At 39.0% G+C, this 20,027-nt stretch overlaps 1 protein-coding gene across 1 annotated transcript; it reads left to right on the forward strand.

The window, feature by feature from the left end:
- The first annotated feature begins 12,808 nt into the window (after positions 1-12,808).
- Positions 12,809-18,240, forward strand: LOC143964071 (olfactory receptor 1468-like). The gene is made up of 2 exons (XM_077473777.1): positions 12,809-13,332; positions 16,962-18,240. The coding sequence occupies exons 1-2, from the start codon at positions 13,324-13,326 to the stop codon at positions 17,883-17,885; spliced, it is 933 nt and encodes a 310-aa protein (XP_077329903.1). The 5' UTR covers positions 12,809-13,323; the 3' UTR covers positions 17,886-18,240.
- Positions 18,241-20,027: the final 1,787 nt, after the last annotated feature.

Raw genomic sequence — 20,027 nt, forward strand, 5'->3', positions numbered from 1 at the left:
TGAGCTTGATCGTGTGCATAGGATTCCGGTGTCTCAGAAAATAGCCATGAAAGCTCCCAGGGACGTTCTCTGCAGAGTACACTTTTATAAAACGAAAGAGGAGATAATAAGAGCGGCTTGGAGAAAGAGCCCAGTCGAGTTTGATAAACATGAGATACAAATCTATTCAGATCTTTGCCGACAGACGAGAGACAGACGCCGAGTGTTGAAGCCATTATTAGATCATGTGCTACTTAAGGGGGCAACATATCGATGGGGGTACCCAATTTCATTGATAATTAAAAAAGAAGGACTAATGTTTTCTCTATACGACCATAAGCAGTTACCCGATTTGTTTCAATTTCTGGGATCAGAGATGATTGAGATACCTAACTGGAAAGACCCCTTGATAATAGGAGAAGAGAAAGATTTCCTGAATAAAAGGAAGAACAGAATGGTAGAAAGGAGGGACCAATCAGAGGGACCAAGCTGTGGATCACCAAAGTGAAGCTGAAGTAGAAGAAGTAGAAGAAAAGATAGACCCTGTATTAAGAGGCAAAGGACCTCCTCCCCCAATTAACTTTTTGCTTTTGGGACTCCCCCTTTCTTTATTTTTCTATTTATTTATTTATTTATTTTTTTCCCCGAGAAATACTATCTCTGGGATTTGTGTGTTTATTTTTTGTATTTTTTATTTCTTTTTTTTTTTTTTTTTTTTCTTCTCCTCCCTCCCTGCGTCTCAGAGGGGTAGATGGTGGCATGTATTGCTGTGTGGTGGAAAGAGGCAATGTGGATTAATTATTTTTTATTATTTTTATTAATTTTTTTTTTTTTTTTTTTAGATATATAGATGTGCATACACGCAAAAGCATGGATAAAGGGTAAGGGAGGGGGGAAGGAAAAAAAAAAGAAAAGAAAAGGAAAAGGGGGTTGGAAAGTTCTTTTTTTTATTTTTTTTTTTTTTTATTTTTTTTTTTAGTGCACGAATAAGGAATATGAAACGTAGATGAAGGGCGATAATAGAGTATATTATATAATTATTATTATTTTTTTATTTTTTTTTTTTCTTATTTATTTATTTATTTATTTATTTATTTATTTATTTTTTTTTTTTTTTTTGTATGATACACATATAAAAAGTAGAGTGATCTAATAGGACTTTTTACAAATGGAGAAGTGGGTATGGTAGGTTAAAGGGACTGGGAGGAGGGTGGGATGGTAAAATGGAAGCGTGAGATAATGTGTGCACTCTGATATACACGGTTTTGGATTTATGTTAAGGGATGTGGTAGGGGGAGGGGATGGGAAAGGAAACTATAAGTATTTTTGTGGTTTATGTATGTATGTATATATGTATATGTATATATATGTATGTATATATATATATATATATATATATTTTTATTTTTATTTTATTTTTTTGTGATTGCACGGATATGACACAAATGACACAAAATGTGGATTGATTTAATAGGACTCCCTTGGAGGGGAGAAGTAGGATGGGGAAGTAGAGTGAATAGAGAGGGGGGTGAAGGTTTATTCGGTTTTGGAGGGTGAAGGGGAGGGGATGGGGGAGGGGAGGGGGAGATTGTGTTTTTTTTTTTTTTTTTTTTCTCCTGTTTTTTACTTTTTTAGTAGAGTGATCTAATAGGACTTCTTACAAATGGAGAAGTGGGTATGGTAGGTTAAAGGGATTGGGAGGAGGGTGGGATGGTAAAATGGAAGTGTGAGATAATGTGTGCACTCTGATATACACGGTTTTGGATTTATGATAGGGGATGTGGTAGGGGGAGGGGATGGGAAAGGAAATTATAAGTATCCTTATGGTTTATATATATATATATATATATATATATATATATTTTTTTTTTTGATTGCATGGATATGACACAAATGACACAAAATGTGGATTGATTTAATAGGACTCCCTTAGGGGGGAGAGGTGGGATGGGGAAGTAGAGTGAATAAAGAGGGGGGGTGAAGGTTTACTCGGTTTTGGAGGGGGAAGGGGAGGGGAGGGGGAGATTGTGTTTTGTTTTTTGTTTTTTTTGTGTCCCCCGCACATCTTCCCCTCCTGCCCTCCCTTTCCTGTTGATAGCGGGGGGGGGGGGGGGGGTTGAGGGGAGAGTAATTTATTTAAGGAAAAGAAGAGAGGGGTAGCAGTAGAAATGATGAGGGGGAGGAGGGAGAGAAGGGAGAGAAGATGGGAAAGAGAAAGAGAAAGGGAAAAGAAATAAAGGTGAAGAATAGAGATAATATGTGAAAAGTAAAGGATTAAGTAAAGATAATGATAAACATCATGTCTATGTTAACAAGAAAAAGATGAATGTGGTAGAAAAATAATTATTGTTAGTGTGGAGAACGCTGATTGTGGGCGCGGTTCACTTGCTCCTCTTTTGCTCACTAACACCCCCATATTAAACGCCTCTCCTCCAGGTGGAGGAAAAGTCGGAGGCGTTGGGTTTTTTTTTTTTTTTTTTTTTTTTTTCTTGGGGGACACCTCCGGATATAGTATCTGTCTCTCATTTATCTGAAAGAAGGGGTTGTTTTGGGGCGTGGATTGGGTTTTATTTTTATATATTTATTTATTTTTCGTCTCCTCTCTTTTTCCCTCCCCCCCCCCCCGAACTGACAATAAAAATGACTAAAATAAGTTTCACATCATACAATGTTAAGGGACTAAACACCCCAGAGAAACGTACACGATTAATAATGGAGTTGAAAAGATTTAAATCTCAAATAGTTTTCTTACAGGAAACTCATTTTAAAAAGGATAGGATCCCTTGGAGTAAAGGTCACTATTTCCCCTGGGTATATCATAGCACCTCACAGAATTCGAAATCCTGTGGGGTATCTATTTTAATAGCAAGACAGACACCATGGAAGGAACAAGGGGTATACATGGATGAGGAAGGTCGCCTCCTGATAGTAAAAGGTACATTGGGCTGCCAAAAAGTGACATTGGTAAATATATATCTGCCAAATGAAAACCAAATAACCTCTCTAGAAATCTATTTACAGATTATTCAACAACATAAAGAGGGAATACTAGTGTTAGGAGGCGACCTAAATATGGCTTTGGATCCAATAAAAGACACATCAAAAGGCTCGTCTCATCTATCTTATGTCAAATTAAGGAAAGTAAAGAGAATGATGCAAGAATTGCAGCTGATCGACAGCTGGAGGGCTGTTCACACACAGAGCAGAGATTATACTTTTTTCTCGGCAAAATATAAATCTTACTCTAGAATTGACTATATTTTAATCTCCCAGAATGTGATTACATCCCTAGTGGAAGCCTCAATTGGCCTATTTACACTATCAGATCACGCCCCGACGAGTTGTGTGATTGAATTAGGGGAAGCTGAACCAAGGGAATGGCAATGGAAGTTAAATGAAACATTACTAAAGGATAATGAATATAAGGTAAAATTAGAACAAGAACTGGATGTTTTTTTTGCAACAAATAAAGTAGGAGAAACAACACCTTTTTGTATATGGGAAGCACATAAATGTGTCATGAGAGGAATATTTATATCCATGGGAGCACATAGAAAACGCAGAATGAATGAAACGATTGATAACTTGCTTAAAGAGATTAGGGAACTAGAAACAGTACATAAAAAATCACAAGCACAATCAGTAGAACAGAAATTAGATGGTCTGCGTGAAAAATTAAATCTCCAATTAATAGATAAAGCGAAAGCAAAGCTAACTCGAGGGAAACGGAGATTCTATGAATTTGGGAATAAACCAGGGAGACTGTTGGCAAACGCCCTCAGAGAAAGCACAACTAGGAATTCAATTACACAAATTAAGACACAGAGAGATGAAATGGTTAATACATCGGAGAAAATCGCTCAGGTATTCAAAGAATACTATGAGAAGCTATATCAGTTGGAAAAGAAGTCTACGTTGGCAGAGGAGTTAAAAAAAGGAGAGATCGCTAGAGAATATATTGAAAGGACAGAAATGCCAAAAATAACAGAGGAAATGGCCAGAGAAATAGATGTACCAATCACTCTAGAGGAAGTTGCAAAAGCATTAAAAATATTGAAATTAGGTAAATCACCAGGTCCAGATGGATTTACTTTGTCATATTATAGAATGTTCGCGGAGAAACTGGCTCCGAGATTCGTGGAAGCTTATAATTCAATACGGGAAGGGAAGCAAATTCCAACAGAAACGTTACTGGCGCATATAACAGTAATACCGAAAGAAGGAAAGGATCCCTCTCAGTGTCCCAGCTACCGACCTATTTCGTTGTTGAATGTGGACCTTAAATTGTTCACAAAAATATTAGCCATGAGATTGATAAATTTGATACCGGAACTAATACACCCAGATCAAGTGGGATTCGTCCCAGGGAGAGAAGGAAGAGAAAATACGCAACGAGTGGTGAACACAATTTACCTGGTACAAAAATTGCATAAGTCAATGGTGATAGTATCTGCGGATGCAGAAAAAGCGTTTGATCGGGTGGATTGGATATTCTTAAAAGCAGTACTACAACATATAGGCCTGGGGGAGGGGATGCTGAGATGGATCCTAAACTTATATTCAAAACCAAGTGCTAGGGTGAAAGTGAATGACAGATTATCAGAGCCATTCTCCATTTTAAATGGAACACGCCAGGGATGTCCCCTCTCACCCCTGATATTCATTTTGACAATAGAACCTTTTTTAAGGAAAATACGTGCCAATGTGGATATCAGGGGGGTAAAAATAAAAAATGAAGATCAGAAGTTGGCAGCTTATGCAGATGATTTGATCTTTTTTGTAACGTCCCCAATTACATCTCTCCCATCTTTACTAATGGAGCTACGAGAATATGGGAAAATATCCAACTTTAGAATAAACTATGGAAAATCGGAGGCAATGGGAGTAGAGATGGATTCGCCTCAGTTGCAAGCAGTGTCCACGCAATTTGATTTTAGATGGACGAATTCATATATAAGTTACTTAGGAACAAAAATGTCAAAAAATCTAAATGAACTGTTCGAACTTAACTATATCCCACTGGTAAGACAGATCAAAAGTGATCTTCAAAAATGGGACAAAGAGATTTTTACATGGTTCGGGAGAACCAATATTATTAAGATGAATGTGATGCCCAGACTGTTATACATAATTCAAACTATACCAATTAAGATCCCTTCAAGTTTGTTTAAGGATCTTAGATCAAGATTTATGAAGTTCATCTGGGCTGGGAAACCAGCAAGAGTACGTCGAGATATTTTAGTACTCCCCAAAGGAAAAGGAGGGATAGGACTTCCAGATCCAATAAAATACCAGGAGGCTTCACACTTAACTAGAGTAGTGGAATGGTGTAGGCTTAAAAACGAAAAACCGTGGATACAGACAGAACAAGCAGCGACAGATATCCCATTGGAAGGATTAGTGTGGATTCCAGATACAGAAATACCAATGGGATTGAGAAAACACCCAATACTAGGGGAGACATTACGAATAACTAAAAGAGTATTCAGGAAAACATCTATTTCAAGAATTCCCAGTCCGCTCCTTCCTATCCTTGGTACCCCAGCATTTCTACCGGGAATGACAGATCCAAAGTTTAAAACAATACAAGATAGAGGTATGAGTAGAATTTGTCATTTCTCGGTAGGCAATCGGTTAATGACTAAAAAAGATATTGAAAAAGGAATGACATTAGGATTAGACCCTTTCAGAATGAGGCAATTAGAAGCCTTTATTAGATCTAAATCAAAGGTATACGTAGAAATAAGGGCATTGACTGAGTTTGAAGAGATCTGTTTGAAAGGAGAGGAACTGAGACATCTGATGTCTTATTTTTATAGTATGTTAATAGAACAGGAGACTTCACAAGATTTGCCCTTTTTACAGGCTTGGGAAAGAGATTTAGGGACTACGTTTTCCCCAGAACAAAAGGATAAGATGCTGTTGTTTAATCAAAAGGCCTCGATGGCAAGCAGATATCAAGAAGGGGGATACAAGATCCTTACTAGGTGGTATAGAACACCAAAAGTGTTACATCAAATTTACCCCCAGATATCAGAGACATGTTGGAGATGTCATGGAGCAGAAGGAACATTATTACATATATTTTGGGAATGTCCAAAAATTAGAGTGTTCTGGGAGATGGTAGCCGATACTATTGTAAGGATTACAGGAATTGACCTGGGAGATAAACCGGCAACTTTTCTGCTGCTGGACATCCCAATGGCAATAGAAAGATTCAAAAATTCTTTGCTGAGACATTTATTGATAGCAGCAAGGGCATGTATCCCGGTTCTGTGGAAAAAAAGCAACCCTCCAGCTAGAGCACAGTGGTTTCAGAGAATTGCAGAAATCCAACAAATGGAAAATTTAACAATGACAATGAGAGATCAAGATGAGAAATATCAGAAGATCTGGGCTCCATATCTAAATTATAGAGAAAGTATGATGTGAAACATTTCGAAATATGATAGAGCAGGCGGGTGGTGGTGGGGGGGGGGAGTGAGGGGGGGGGATTATAGTGAAAATTCAAACATTTTTTTTTTTTTTTGTTTGTATATTTATTTATTTATTTTTTTCTGGGAGGGAAGGGTGAGGGAGGGGGGAGGATGACGGGGAATTGAGGTATGGATTGAAATATTATAAGACTGTTATAGCTGTTAAAGAAGTTGTAGATGTATAACGAAATGTAATGTGAAATCTATGGAAAGAAAAGATGAAAAAATAAAGAATTTATAAAAAAAAAAAACATTCCATAAATGCCGCATATATGTGTTATGTCAGCATTAGGGGACTTTGGCCTATCCTATGTTGTGCATATTCATTTGTACATTTATGTATCAAGACATGCATGTCTCAAGGCAAATTCATAGATACGCTGAGAATATATCTGAGGGTAGGGCTCATAATAGCAGACATCCCCATGAGCTTCACTCCTTATGCAGTAAATTCATGTTGGGCTAGAGAACCCAAATGGCCAAGCAAGAAGCAGGGTCTCCTCAAAAAGATTAGAATTGTACAATAATAGGCATTAGGCAAGCCTGATACAGAGATGATTAGAGGAAATAGTTCCCCCGCTAAGACTACAGCAGAGGAGTAAGCAGTCCACTTGCCATGAAAAAACACATGGCGTAAGGCATTGCATTGAGTAGAACTTCCAAATGTCCAAAATGAGAAGAGAATCAATGTCAAGTAGTAACTATATGTCAGAGAACAGTAGATTATACTTCACCTCATTTAGACCAAAATCTGTATCACACTCATACAACTTTGCACATAATCCAGTTTGAAAAGATAAACCCCAAATACATGTGACAATGTGTCTGGGGATGACAATGCCAGTGTACACAACGTATTTCTTCACCCACATTGCGAATTTCTCAAGCACACCGGTGTACTTTTTCTAAAAGGGATTTATGAAACCTATCTATATATTGTTGTTATCGCTATTTATTTTTGGAGTATTCTCCTCTTTACTTTCCTGACCTCCCTTTTTTTTACCCATGGTAGTTTGGGAAGCTTTATGTGCTTTATTTATGTATTTATTTTATTTATTTTTTTCATTTGGGTTTGGATTTTTCCATAGAACTGTTTACCTCCCTTTTTATACAAATTAAACCAGCTCTGTAATCATTTGTATGCTGACTAAGCACTTAAGGACCAAGCCTCTTTCTGAGATTTGATGTTTACAAGCATTTTTTTTGCTAGAAAACTACTTTAGAACATCCAAACGTTATATCTATTTTATTTTAACAACCTAGAGAATAAAATTCAATACTTTCTGTCACACCATATTTTCACAGCAATCTTACAAGTGCACTTTTTTTTGAGAAAATACACTTTTTTTTAAATTAAAAAATAAGACAACAGTAAAGTTAGCCAGATTTTGTTTTTATATTGTGAAAGATAATGTTACGCTGAGTAAATTGATACCCAACAGGGTTCTGCGCTGTGACCAATCCTGTTTAATTTGTTCATAAACATCCTGGAGGATGGGGTAAACAGTTAAATCTCTGTATTTGCGGACGATACTAAGCTAAGCAGGGCAATAACTTCTCCACAGGATGTGGATATCTTGCAAAAAGATCTGAACAAATTAATGGGGTGGGCAACTACATGGCAAATGAGGTTCAATGTAGAAAAATGTAAAATAATGCATTTGGGTGGCAAAAATATGAATACAATCTATACACTGGGAGGAGAACCTCCTAGGGGAATCTAAGATGGAAGAGGACCTGGGGGCCCTAGTAGATGATAGACTCAGCAATGGCATGCAATGCCAAGCTGCTGCTAACAAAGCAAACAGAATATTGGCATGCATTAAAAAGGGGATAAACTCCAGAGATAAAACGATAATTCTCTCACTCTACAAGAAGTCCGGCAGCACCTGGAGTATGCTGTCCATTTCTGGGTACCAGTCTTCAGGAAGGATGTACTGGAAATGGAGTGAGTACAAAGAAGGGCAACAAAGCTAATAAAGGGTCTGGAGGATATTAGTTATGAGGAAAGGTTGCAAGGACTGAACTTATTCTCTCTGGAGAAGAGACCCTTGAGAGGGGATATGATTTCAATATACAAATACCGTACTGGTGACCCCACAATAGGGATAAAACTTTTTTGCAGAAGGGAGTTTAACAAGACTCGTGGCCACTCATTAAAATTAGAAGAAAATAGGTTTAACCTATTTAACCTACATAGAGAGTTCTTTACTGTATGAGTGGCAAGGATGTGGAATTCCCTTCCACAGGCGGTGGTCTCAGCAGGGGTGACATTGATAGTTTCAAGAAACTATTAGATAAGCACCCGACCGACCGAAACATACAGGGATATGCAATGTAATACTGACATATAATCACACACATAGGTTGGACTTCATGGTCTTTTTTCAACCTCACCTACTACGTAACATGTCACACTTCAAAATTGTGCCCGCTCGTGGAATGGCGACAAACTTTTAGCCTTAAAATCTCCAAAGGAGACATTTTAAAAATTCTACAGGTTGTATACAAAAAATATACACAGGGAAGGAGGTGACAAACCTCCAGGGACTTTTAATGGTATCAAATTACAGATTAGTTTATGAGAACCAGTAATGATCAAAAAACAGACCATGGGTAAAAATAAAATCTATAAATTTATTAACAACTACATAATGTTCAAATTATCTAAAAACACAATGAATGTGAATACATCCAGCAGACAGCAAAATTTTCAACAATTCAATCAATTTGAGTCAGGATAACTTTTACCACACTCGACATGCTTCACTCAAATCGAGTTTCATCGGGAGCTTTTTGTGGTACAAATTGCTTGTAATGCTGTATTGGATGATAAATGCAAAGAAAAGGGGAAGAGACATTTAATAAATACAATTGAAACATAACTAAAAAATGTTACAAAAACATATGATCTGGTATTCTGGGTTAAGCATAGATATATAAAATATAATAATTTGGTGGTGCAGCGGTTATTGGGCAGGTACCCGGGCTTACAGGATGTTCTAAGGCAGGCCAGGAAAGTCTGTGTGCATTTCCACTGATCATTTAATGCCAGTGCTCGGCTGGCTGAGCTCCAAAAGGAGTTGAACCTGCCCAAGAACTACCTTATATGTAACATGCCCACCAGGTGGAACTCAATGTTGGCCATGCTGCAATGGCTGCACATGCAGCAGAGGGCCATCAATGAGTACCTGTGCGACTACGGCACCAGGACAGGGTCAGGGGAGCTCAGTTTTTTCTCATCACGCCAGTGGGGCATGATCAGGGATGCATGCTCTGTCCTGTCACCATTTGAGGATGCCACAAGGATGGTGAGCAGTGACACTGCATGCATCAGTGAAGTGACATGTACCTCTTGTCCACCTCTTGGAGCATATGCTGCATGGAATAATGGATAGGGCACTTGAGGCAGAACAGAGACAGGAAGAGGAGCACTTCCTCTCCTCTCAAGGCCCCCTTTATCCAGACAGTGTTCCTTCTGTCCCACCCATCACACAGGAAAAGGATGAGGAGGAGGAGGAGGAGGATTGTGTCAGAATGGAGGTGGAGTCTGGCACTCAGCATCAGCAGTCTTTTAGGGATGATTTACAGTCCCAAGAAACCTGTGGACTTCTACGTGGCTGGGAGGAGGTGGTTGCGGATCATGTTGTCCTTAGTGACCCAGAGGACTCCAGACCGAATGTCTAAGCTAACCTATGCTGCATGGCCTCCCTGATCCTGCAAAGCCTGCAGAAGGATCCTCGTATTCTTCAGATCAAGGAGAGGGACCATTACTGGCTGGCCACTCTCCTTATCCACAGTACAAGGGTAAGGTTGCAGATCTTATCTTGCCATCGCAGAGGGAGCAGAGGATGAGACATCTCTAGGAGGCCTTGCAGAAAGGTCTGTGCAACACGTTCCCAGAGACTGGGAGGTTACAAACTCCTGGTCCTGGACAACGTCTTGCTAAGGCTTCGGTCAGTCACAGAAGGAGCGGTGGAGAAGGTGGCCGTTTGACCTTTGTGCTCAGACAATTTTTTAGTCCGCAGCCCCAAGGTATGATCGGTTCCAGCAACCATCGCCAGCGTCTGATTTACATGGTGCAGGAATACCTAGGGGCAAGGTCAGACTTGGACACCTTTCCCACTGAAAATCCTCTGGCTTACTGGGTCTTGAGGATAGATCACTGGCTAGAGCTTGCGCAGTATGCAATTGAGCTACTGGCCTGTCCTGCATCCAGCTTTCTTTCAGAACGCATCTTCAGTGCTGCTGGTGGCTTTGTAACCGATCACAGGGTGCACCTGTCCACTGACTCGGTTGATCGACTGACCTTCATAAAGATGAATCAGTCTTGGATCACTACCAGCTACCAAGCACCTGAAGCTGATGTAACCGAATCATTTTTTTGAAATGTCACATCCCTTCAAGACTGCCTATGCTGATGCTGAGTGACTGTCCTGTTATGCTGACTGACTATCCTCTTCCTCCTCAATGATCCCACTGATATCTTGTTAGAACATTTTTGGTTCTGGGTGATGCCACCAGCCCAATTTTTCATCCCCTGTTTAACAGGGGTGTGTAATTAAAATTTTTGATGCAATGCTTTGCAGCAGGGCTCATTCCTGCACTCCAAATAGAGTATATGGGAGAGGTTGCAGTGTCGTGGCACCAGCACCAGTGCCTAAGGCCCAATTTTTCAGCCCCTGTTTAACAGGGGCATGTAATTACAATTTTTGATGCAGTGCTTTAAAGCAGGGCTCATTCCTGCACTCCAACTAGAGTATCTGGGAGAGGTTGCAGTGTCGTGGCACCAGCACCAGCGCCTAAGGTCCAATTTTTCAGTTTCTGTTTAACAGGGGCATGTAATACAATGTTTGAAACAATGCTTTGTAGCAGGGCTCATTCCTGCACTCCAACTAGAGTATATGGTAGAGGTTGCAGTGTATAGGCCTAATTTTTCAGCCCCTGTTTAAAAGGGGCATGTAATACAATTTTTGATACAATGCTTTGCAGTAGGGCTCATTCCTGCACTCCAACTAGAGTATCTGGGAGCGGTTGCAGTGTCGTGGCACCAGCAAGCAGTGCCTAAGGCCCAATTTTTCAGACCTTGTTTAACAGGGGCATGTCATTTCCATTCTTGATATAATATTTCATAGCAGGGCCCATTCCTGCGCCCACCGAGAGTAACTGTGAGGACTTATAGTGTTGTGGCACCAGCACCACCACCACAACCACCAAAGGCCCAATTTTTTTACCACTGTTTAACAATGGCATGTAATTACAATTTTTGATATAATTGTTCACAGCAGGGCGCTCCAGCGCCCAACAAGAGTCATTTTGAGGGCTTACAGTGTTGTGGCAACACCAACACCTTAGGCCCCCATTTCTGCAGAGCTTATAGGGAAGGCCCCTACTTTCAAACATCCATCGTACAAACGTCTCCTACTTGCAAATGGAAGGAGACAACAGGAATTGAGTTGAAAAAAGACGTACGGAAAAAAGAAATTATACAGGGTTAATAACTCTTCCCATGTTTTCCAAAAAGCTCAAAAATGCTTTTTTTGACTGGAGCTACACTTTCAAAATGTACCAGTCCCTGTCTTTTTTGCACCACCTCTATACTGCTGTTCTGAGTATATAGGGCCTGGGAGCACCACGCCTTTCCTTTTTTTTAATTTGGGTATGGGATTCCACTTAATATCCGTACAAGACCCAAAGGGGCTGGTAATGGGCAGGGGGGGCTACCCATGCCATTTTTCTCAATGATTTTTATCCATATTGCCGGAACCAGATATTACATTAAAACCGAAAGCAGTTTTAAATGACTTTTTCTTTAAATGTAATTTTGTGCAGGGACTGTTCTAAACACTTTAATCGTCATTAAAATCAGTGCTCCCGAAAAAACGTCCCTTTTTAAAAACAATTTTGCCATTGACCCATGTCCCCTGGGGCAGGAGCCAGGTCCCCAAACCCTTTTTAGGACAATATCTTGCATATTAGCCATTAAAATTAGCACTTTTTATTCTAAACATTCGAGTCCCATAGACTTCAGTGGGGTTCTAAAGTTTGCACGAATTTTCGGTCCGTTCGAAAGTTCTGGTGCAAACCGAACCGGGGGGTGTTCAGCTCATCCCTATTCACTATTATTATTTTTCTTAGAGAACTATTTTCATCTCAATACAGTATATACTACATATCTATTTCAACACAGGTTCCTTTAAAATGTTACACTGGTGTTTCCTGAGCAATTATTTACTACATTGGATTTTGAAAAAATATTATATATAATAAATACGTGTTATTTTTTTATAGTTACAAACGTAAACCCAAAGAGATCTTGATTACTCTCTATGGAATCTTCAATCTGCAAAGTAACATATAAATGTTTGTGTGAAAACAGGTTTCCTATTCAGTAAACTGAGCTTATCCACTGATACACATCATATGTTTTACATTTTCAGTAGATATATAAGATACTTATTATTATTTTATCTCTCTCTCTCTTTCTGTTTTTTCTTTACATTCATGACTTCATCTAGATCTTATTTTTTATATATGATATATATATATATATATGTGTTAAATAGAAAAACTCTTATGAAGACGATTAATGTAATATTGAATCAGAACAATATATTATTTTTTAAATTACTTTGACATATTTAACATTATTTTAACTCTCACTCTTTTTTATTTATTTATTGTTTTATTTATTTTTTACAATCTGCCGTGTTAAATAGAAAAACTGATAAAAAAGACAGTTTGTGTCATATTGTTACATTTTTTGTTACAAATTTTTCATTTTTCCAATATTAAAATCTTAATTTTTTTGTTGGTTTATTTAAACTTAAATTAAATAATAACCACATATGGATTTTCATCAGACATAATGAATAGAGTAAGCAATTTTTTTTTTTTATTTTAGACAAAATTCACCAACCTATAATGTTTTATGAATGAAAATAATAATGGTTATGATCAATTTGATTTTTTTTTATAACTTGGTGCTTTATGTTTTTTTTTTTGTTTTGTTTTGTTTCCTATCACTGTTATGGCATTAAACTGTACTTAAAGCCAGACAATAAAATTATATATATATAACTAAATTTTTGCCTTTTAAATGTACAGTAGTTGTGCAAAGCTTTTTTTACATATTGTGTATATACTATACATACAGTACGTCATTTTCTATTTGCCCCGCTATGTTGCACTTTATATGTGTTATAGTTAAAAGGAACGAGATAGTTCTCCTAAATCTGCATGTCATCTAGTACAAAAACAGAGACTGTCCACTTAGCAAAGGAAACATTTGCTGAGTCTATTAAACTAAATAAAGCAATTTTCACCTCAATTAATCAAATATGTGTAAAGCCGCGTACACACGGGCGGACTGTCTGGCCAACTAAGTCCGTCAGACAATCCGACGGACAGTCCGTCCTACTTTCGAATGAACGGACTTGACCACACACGATGAACAGACAGTCCGTCGAAAGCTTGCGCGATGACGTGTACAGCACGTACGATGGGACTAGAAATAGGACGTCCAATACACAGCAATGCAACCTTTCGCCGTGTAAATCCTTTCTGAGCATGCGCCATACTTAGTCCGTCCAACTAGCCTACTCACGAGCGGACTGTCCGCTGAAACCAAAGTTGGATGGACAATATTACGGAAATTCTGAAATACTTAGTCCGCCAGACTGCACGCTGAAAAAGTCCGCTGAAGCCCACACACGAGCGGACTGTCCGCTGAAATGTGTTTCAGCGGACTAAGTTGGACAGGCAGTCCGCCCGTGTGTACGCGGCTTTAGAATAAAAATCTTGTCTTTTAAAAAAAAATCTTTAATCTTTTCACTGCCAGGCCCTGCTCTCAACTTTTAAACTCTGGTGGCCAGACCAATTTTGCAATTTTATCAACAATTTTGCAATTTTTCACTTACAGATTCCAGAGTTTGTGAAAGATCCCCCCCCCTTTCCAACCATATATTTTCTAAAAGAATGTGTCTGTTAGAATAAAAAAAAATGGTCCTACTGACATTTTTAGGCCTTATTATGTTTGTACAAATATTTATCATATCACTATTTTTACTAAAAATACATTAAAATCATTATTAGTGGATACATATGTGGCGACATTTACAAAATCCCTGCTAAATTCCTACTAAATAAAGAAGTTAAACCTGTACTGAGCTAATAAATGACAAATATTTATAAATTTTTAATTGCGTCTCTTTGTGAAATGGTGAAAACTGAAGGTGCGCAAATCTGTAAATGAAAAAAAAAAAAAATTTCTCTAAAAATCTGTTATACTTTTTCAATTACAGCTTTCAGAATTTGTAAAAGACCCCTCAAACCATATATTTTCAAAAAAGTATATAACCTGTAGAATAATAAATAAAGTGCTACTGATTTTTAGGCCCCGGAATAGATTCGCAAATGTTCATCAAATCGCAATTTGTACTAAAAATACACTGGAATCATTATTAGCGCACACAAACATAAGGTAACTTGCAAAATTCCTGCTAAATTGCTACTAAGGCCTCATTCACATTAGGCATACTAAAGTGTTTTCCTGTGTTTACCGGCAAGGGGATGCCATGTTTATCCATCCTATTCATGCCAATTCAGATACAATAGCTGCACAGGTACAACTGTTGCTCCCAATTTGACATCCATGTGGGTGTGGGTGCACAACCCCAAATACAGACTGTGTGAGCTCAGGACATGCACCTGGACCCACATGGATGTCAAATATTTTTGAAGATGCAGGAGATGTGTTGATTTTGATGAGATATCAGAGGTCTAAACTTACCACTGATGTCTATTTTTTGAGACAGAGAAAAGGACTGAAGACAGTGCCTTTCTCTGCAGCCTGAGCTGCACTGTACATGAATGAATAGGAGTCTTTATAGAGGCTCCTATTCATAAACAAAACAGAAGCATAGTAAGGATAGTAAATGATGAATAGATAAAGGAGCAATCATTAGTGATTGTTCACTGTGCCCATTCAAGGTAAAAAAGGGGCTCGTAAATACATGTTTACCACCCCCCTCCCTGCTCCCTACCTGACAACTTGTCTGTGTGCCCCAGAAGCTGCAGCTGGCATAAGGAGGAAGACGGAGAGCTAGCCAGCGGTACAGTGGGACCAGAGCCGGACAAGAGCAGGACTGATGCCAGGGGATCATTAAGAGGGGAGGTATTGCGGGGGGGGGGGGGGGTCAGAGTGACAGATAGAAATTTAAAAGCTGGCAGGATGTCAAAGCCGATGAGAAGGATAAAGAATCCAGCCGCCGGCAGGATGACAGAGCCGGTGCTGGCAATGTGGACATTTACAGTGATTAAGTATTCCGGGAGGGGCAAAGAGAGGGACACTGGAGGGGGGCACTGTAGGGGGGCACTGGATGGAGACACTGTAGGGGGACACTGTAGGAAACATTGGAGGGGGCCACTGGATGGAGACACTGTAGGGGACACTGAAGGGGGACACTGGAGGGGGGCACTGGATGGAGTCACCGAAGAAGGACACTGTAGAGGACACTGGAGGGGGGCACTGGGTGGAGACACTGAAGGAGGACACTGTAGGGGACACTGGAGGGTGGAACTGGATGGAGACACTGAAGAAGGACACTGTAGGGGACACTGGAGGGTGGAACTGGATGGAGACACTGAAGGAGGACACTGTACGGGACACTGGAGGGGGGAACTGAATGGAGACACTGAAGGGGGACACTGGATGGGGCACTGGGGGGAGACACTGAAGGGGGACACTGTAGGGAGGTCACTGGATAGAGACACTAAAGAGGGCACTGTAGGGGACACTGAAGGGGGGTACTGGATGGAGACACTGAAAGGGGACACTGTAGGAGACAAGGGCAAGTAAAAAGAGCACACTTTCGGCATGTGGATGCAATCTGCAGCCATGCTGCTGCTTGATTACCTTAAAAAATCTGTGCAGTGGAGCCGCGCTAGAACCACCGAATTTACACACTGTTTGCATGTAGTCAGAAGCATGTTAGCTGCTGATTACCTTCATTCAGTAAAATACAAAGTGTCAGCTTCCATTTGAGTGTAAATTCATGGTTGTTGAAGCAACCATGAGCAACCATGAGTTTACAGGCACAGAAAATGCAAGGTCTGTACGGCATACGGACCTGTCCAGCTGGAAGAAGTTTTCACTGTACTGGCAGAAGGTTAAAAGTGGTTGGGTATTAAAGCCACAGGTTCCCCTTATCTACTAATAATCATTCTGCAAAGTGAACATACATTGTCCCTACTATGGTTAATACTGATAAATATTATATAAATCTTTTCTGCTTCCATACAGACCACACATAAAGGTAATGTCACCACATTCTTCTTTATGGGATTTAACAGCAAGACTGTACAGTATATAATCTGCTGCTCTTCTCCAGTAAACAGGTTCTCCTTGTTTACTATGATTCATTAAGCAACATGAACATACATGTATTTTTTACTGCTAAAATAAATAAATATTACATTAATAATTTGTTTTCTTATGTCACACAGACCACCCATAAAGGTAATGTCACCACTTTCTTTTTTTTGGGATTCAATAGCAATGCTGTATATAATCTTCTGCTCTTCACCTTGGTCCTTATTATATGTATAGTGACAATATGTGGAAACCTTTTTATCATCATGTTGGTATATTATAGCAAGACCCTTCATTCTCCCATGTACTTCTTCCTCTCTCAACTCTCTATATCTGACATCATACTTATCACCGATATTGCTCCTAACATGTTAAATATTGTTCTACATGAGAGGACCTCCATATCCTTTTTTGGTTGCATCACTCAATATTATATCTTTGGTTCAACAGAAGTTTTTGAATGTTACCTTCTGACAGTGATGTCCTATGACCGCTATCTGGCCATCTGCTCTCCTCTGCATTATACCTCCATTATGAAACAATCACTTTGCATTGAAATAGTTCTTGCATCCTGGATTTTCAGCTGTTCTTTGGCATCAATATCAACATTTTCCATAAGTCAACTAGAATTCTGTGGACCAAATGCTATTGACTATTTATATTGTGATTTCAATCCTCTTGTGGAACTTTCTTGTTCAGATACATCCAGTATTCAAATGGAAAAAACCTTGTTGTGTGTTCCTGTGATAGTCTTACCCTTCCTAGTGATAGTAGTTTCATATATTTATATTGTTTTAATGCTGTTAAAGATACCTTCCATTTCTGGAAAACAGAAATGCTTTTCCACTTGTAGCTCCCATCTCACTGTTGTGTTTCTATTTTATGGAACCCTAATTGCTGCATATCTGATTCCAAAGAAAGGGAAATCACAAATCATCAGTAAGATAATGCCATTGTTGTATACAGTATTTACTCCCTTTATAAATCCTTTCATATACAGCTTGAGGAATAAAGATATCAAGGACAGTTTAAAAATATTGTATAAAAAAAAAAAGTAATTTTTATTCAAAACATTTGGAAAATAGATAATTAAAATATAGGGAACATGGGGTGCACTGGTCTCACCACCACACAGAAGTGATGCCTAATAATTAATTGATTCTAGAATTCAAGCCTCTCAACATGGTTCCTGAAAAGGCTAACACCCTTCAGACTTTTCATGCCACAATTAGTTTTTATGACTTGCTATTTACACAGCTGGCAAGACTTTTTTATAGGGGTGGGCCGAACACCCCATGGTTCGGTGCGCACTAGAACGCGTGAACAGACAAAGAAATTGTGCTAACATGCAATTCCTATTAAGGTCTAAGGGACACGAGTATGAAAAATCAAAAGTGCTCATTTGCAAGTTATTGCCATAAAAAGTGTGTGGGGACCGGGGTACTGCCCCAGGGGACATGCATCAATTTTTTAGGAGCAGTGATTTTAATAATGCTTAAAGTGAAACAATAAAAATTAAATATTCCTTTAAATATCATGCCTGGGTGGGGGGGTCCCCTTAGTCTGCCTGTAAAGTGGCGCATCTGTGTGATGTGTATTACAGTACAACAGCAAAATGACATTTCTAAAAAAAAAATGTCATTCAAAATTGCTTATGGCTGTAATGTATTGCCGACTCCCAGCAATATAGATAAAAATATTTAGATTGAAATATGCTTTCACAGGGTGACACTGTGAATACACAGACTAGTAATGTGCCAACGTCCCAATATTGCTTAAAGAAGGAAGGAAAACAAATTGGTTGGACTTTTAAAGGCACATAAATAACAGGTCTAAAAATGGTTACATTTATTAATCAAGTCAAATATATAAAAAAGAACATAATTACATATAAAGAATCAATAAAATTGGTATTGACACACCCTTAACACACCAGTTCTGACACCAGAAAATATAATATCAAATGATAGTAAGACAATACAAAACCACATCCAACAACAAAAACCAGAATGAGATTTTAGAGGTTCATCTCCAGGTAAGGATGTGGATATTTCAAAAGTATTGGGTCAGAGTGTGAGTCTGAAACAGTCAGTGGCTCGGCATGTTCCGCATAAAAGTACGCTTCTTTAGGAGAATTTGATTCTGATAAAGTATATATAAAAAACATCACAAAAATTAACAAAATATAAAAATGAAAAATACATCACAGAAAACATACTCATAAGTACACTTTTTTTTTTCTACATGCAAAACTCCCCCCAGTGCTCTAGACTGGTACTGTAGATAACCCTAAATGATATAGCACATAGATAAAGAAAATAGCAAGAAAGTAATAATTAATGTAGGAAAGAGGGTTTTTTCTTAACAGCTATTTTTAGTAGCAGGGATAAACAATGCTGAATTGCTGGTAAGCAATTAAGTACACTTTTGTATCCAGGAACCTAAACCGGTGTCAAGCAGAAGGCTGAGAGGTAACCAAGTTCGATGGTAATTACCAACATGTGTATATTAACAGTCGGTTTTTATAGTAGCGAACACAGAACTGAAGGTTCACAGAGGTTGGCATCTGAAATAGGAGACAGACGATATGGCTTAAATTGCTCAAACAGATTTAAAATAAATATTAGAAAAAAGCAGAGAGAGAAAAAGGCTAAAGCATTGGTAGACAAAAGCACAGAAATGGTTACCTCCTCAGGTATTATCAGCCCAAAATATAGATAAAAAAATTAGTGTGGAGTCCCCCCAGTCCATACCAGGCCCTTTGGGTCTGGTATGTATTTTAAGGGGAACTCCATGCCAAAATGTAAAAAAAAAATGCCGTGGGGGTCCCCCCCCAAAATCCATACCAGACCCTTATCTGAGCATGCAGCCTGGAGGACAGGATATAGGGGGCGAGCGAGTGCCCCCCTCCTGAACAATACCAGGCCACATGCCCTCAACATGTTGAGGATGACCCAGCCCCTCTCTGATGTCACATTACATCACCGGGTGGCCCCGCCCTTGCCTATATAACAGTTGTCACAGCCAAGAGACAGCAGTTGCCAGGAAACCTCCCATTGAGGCTGAGCTTTTTTTATATATTCTTTGGGTCTGTCGGGCGGCTTGATTGAAGATGGATCGATATTGCAGGACACAAGGAATTGTCAATAACTGTCTATTGTGGCTTTATTTTTTAACACTATTTTTGGTGAATGGGTACC

This window comes from Lithobates pipiens, unplaced genomic scaffold (assembly GCF_037356315.1).
Source record: "Lithobates pipiens isolate NorthernLeopardFrog02 unplaced genomic scaffold, aLitPip1_a1.2 Scaffold_8, whole genome shotgun sequence".
Lineage (NCBI taxonomy): Eukaryota > Metazoa > Chordata > Amphibia > Anura > Ranidae > Lithobates > Lithobates pipiens.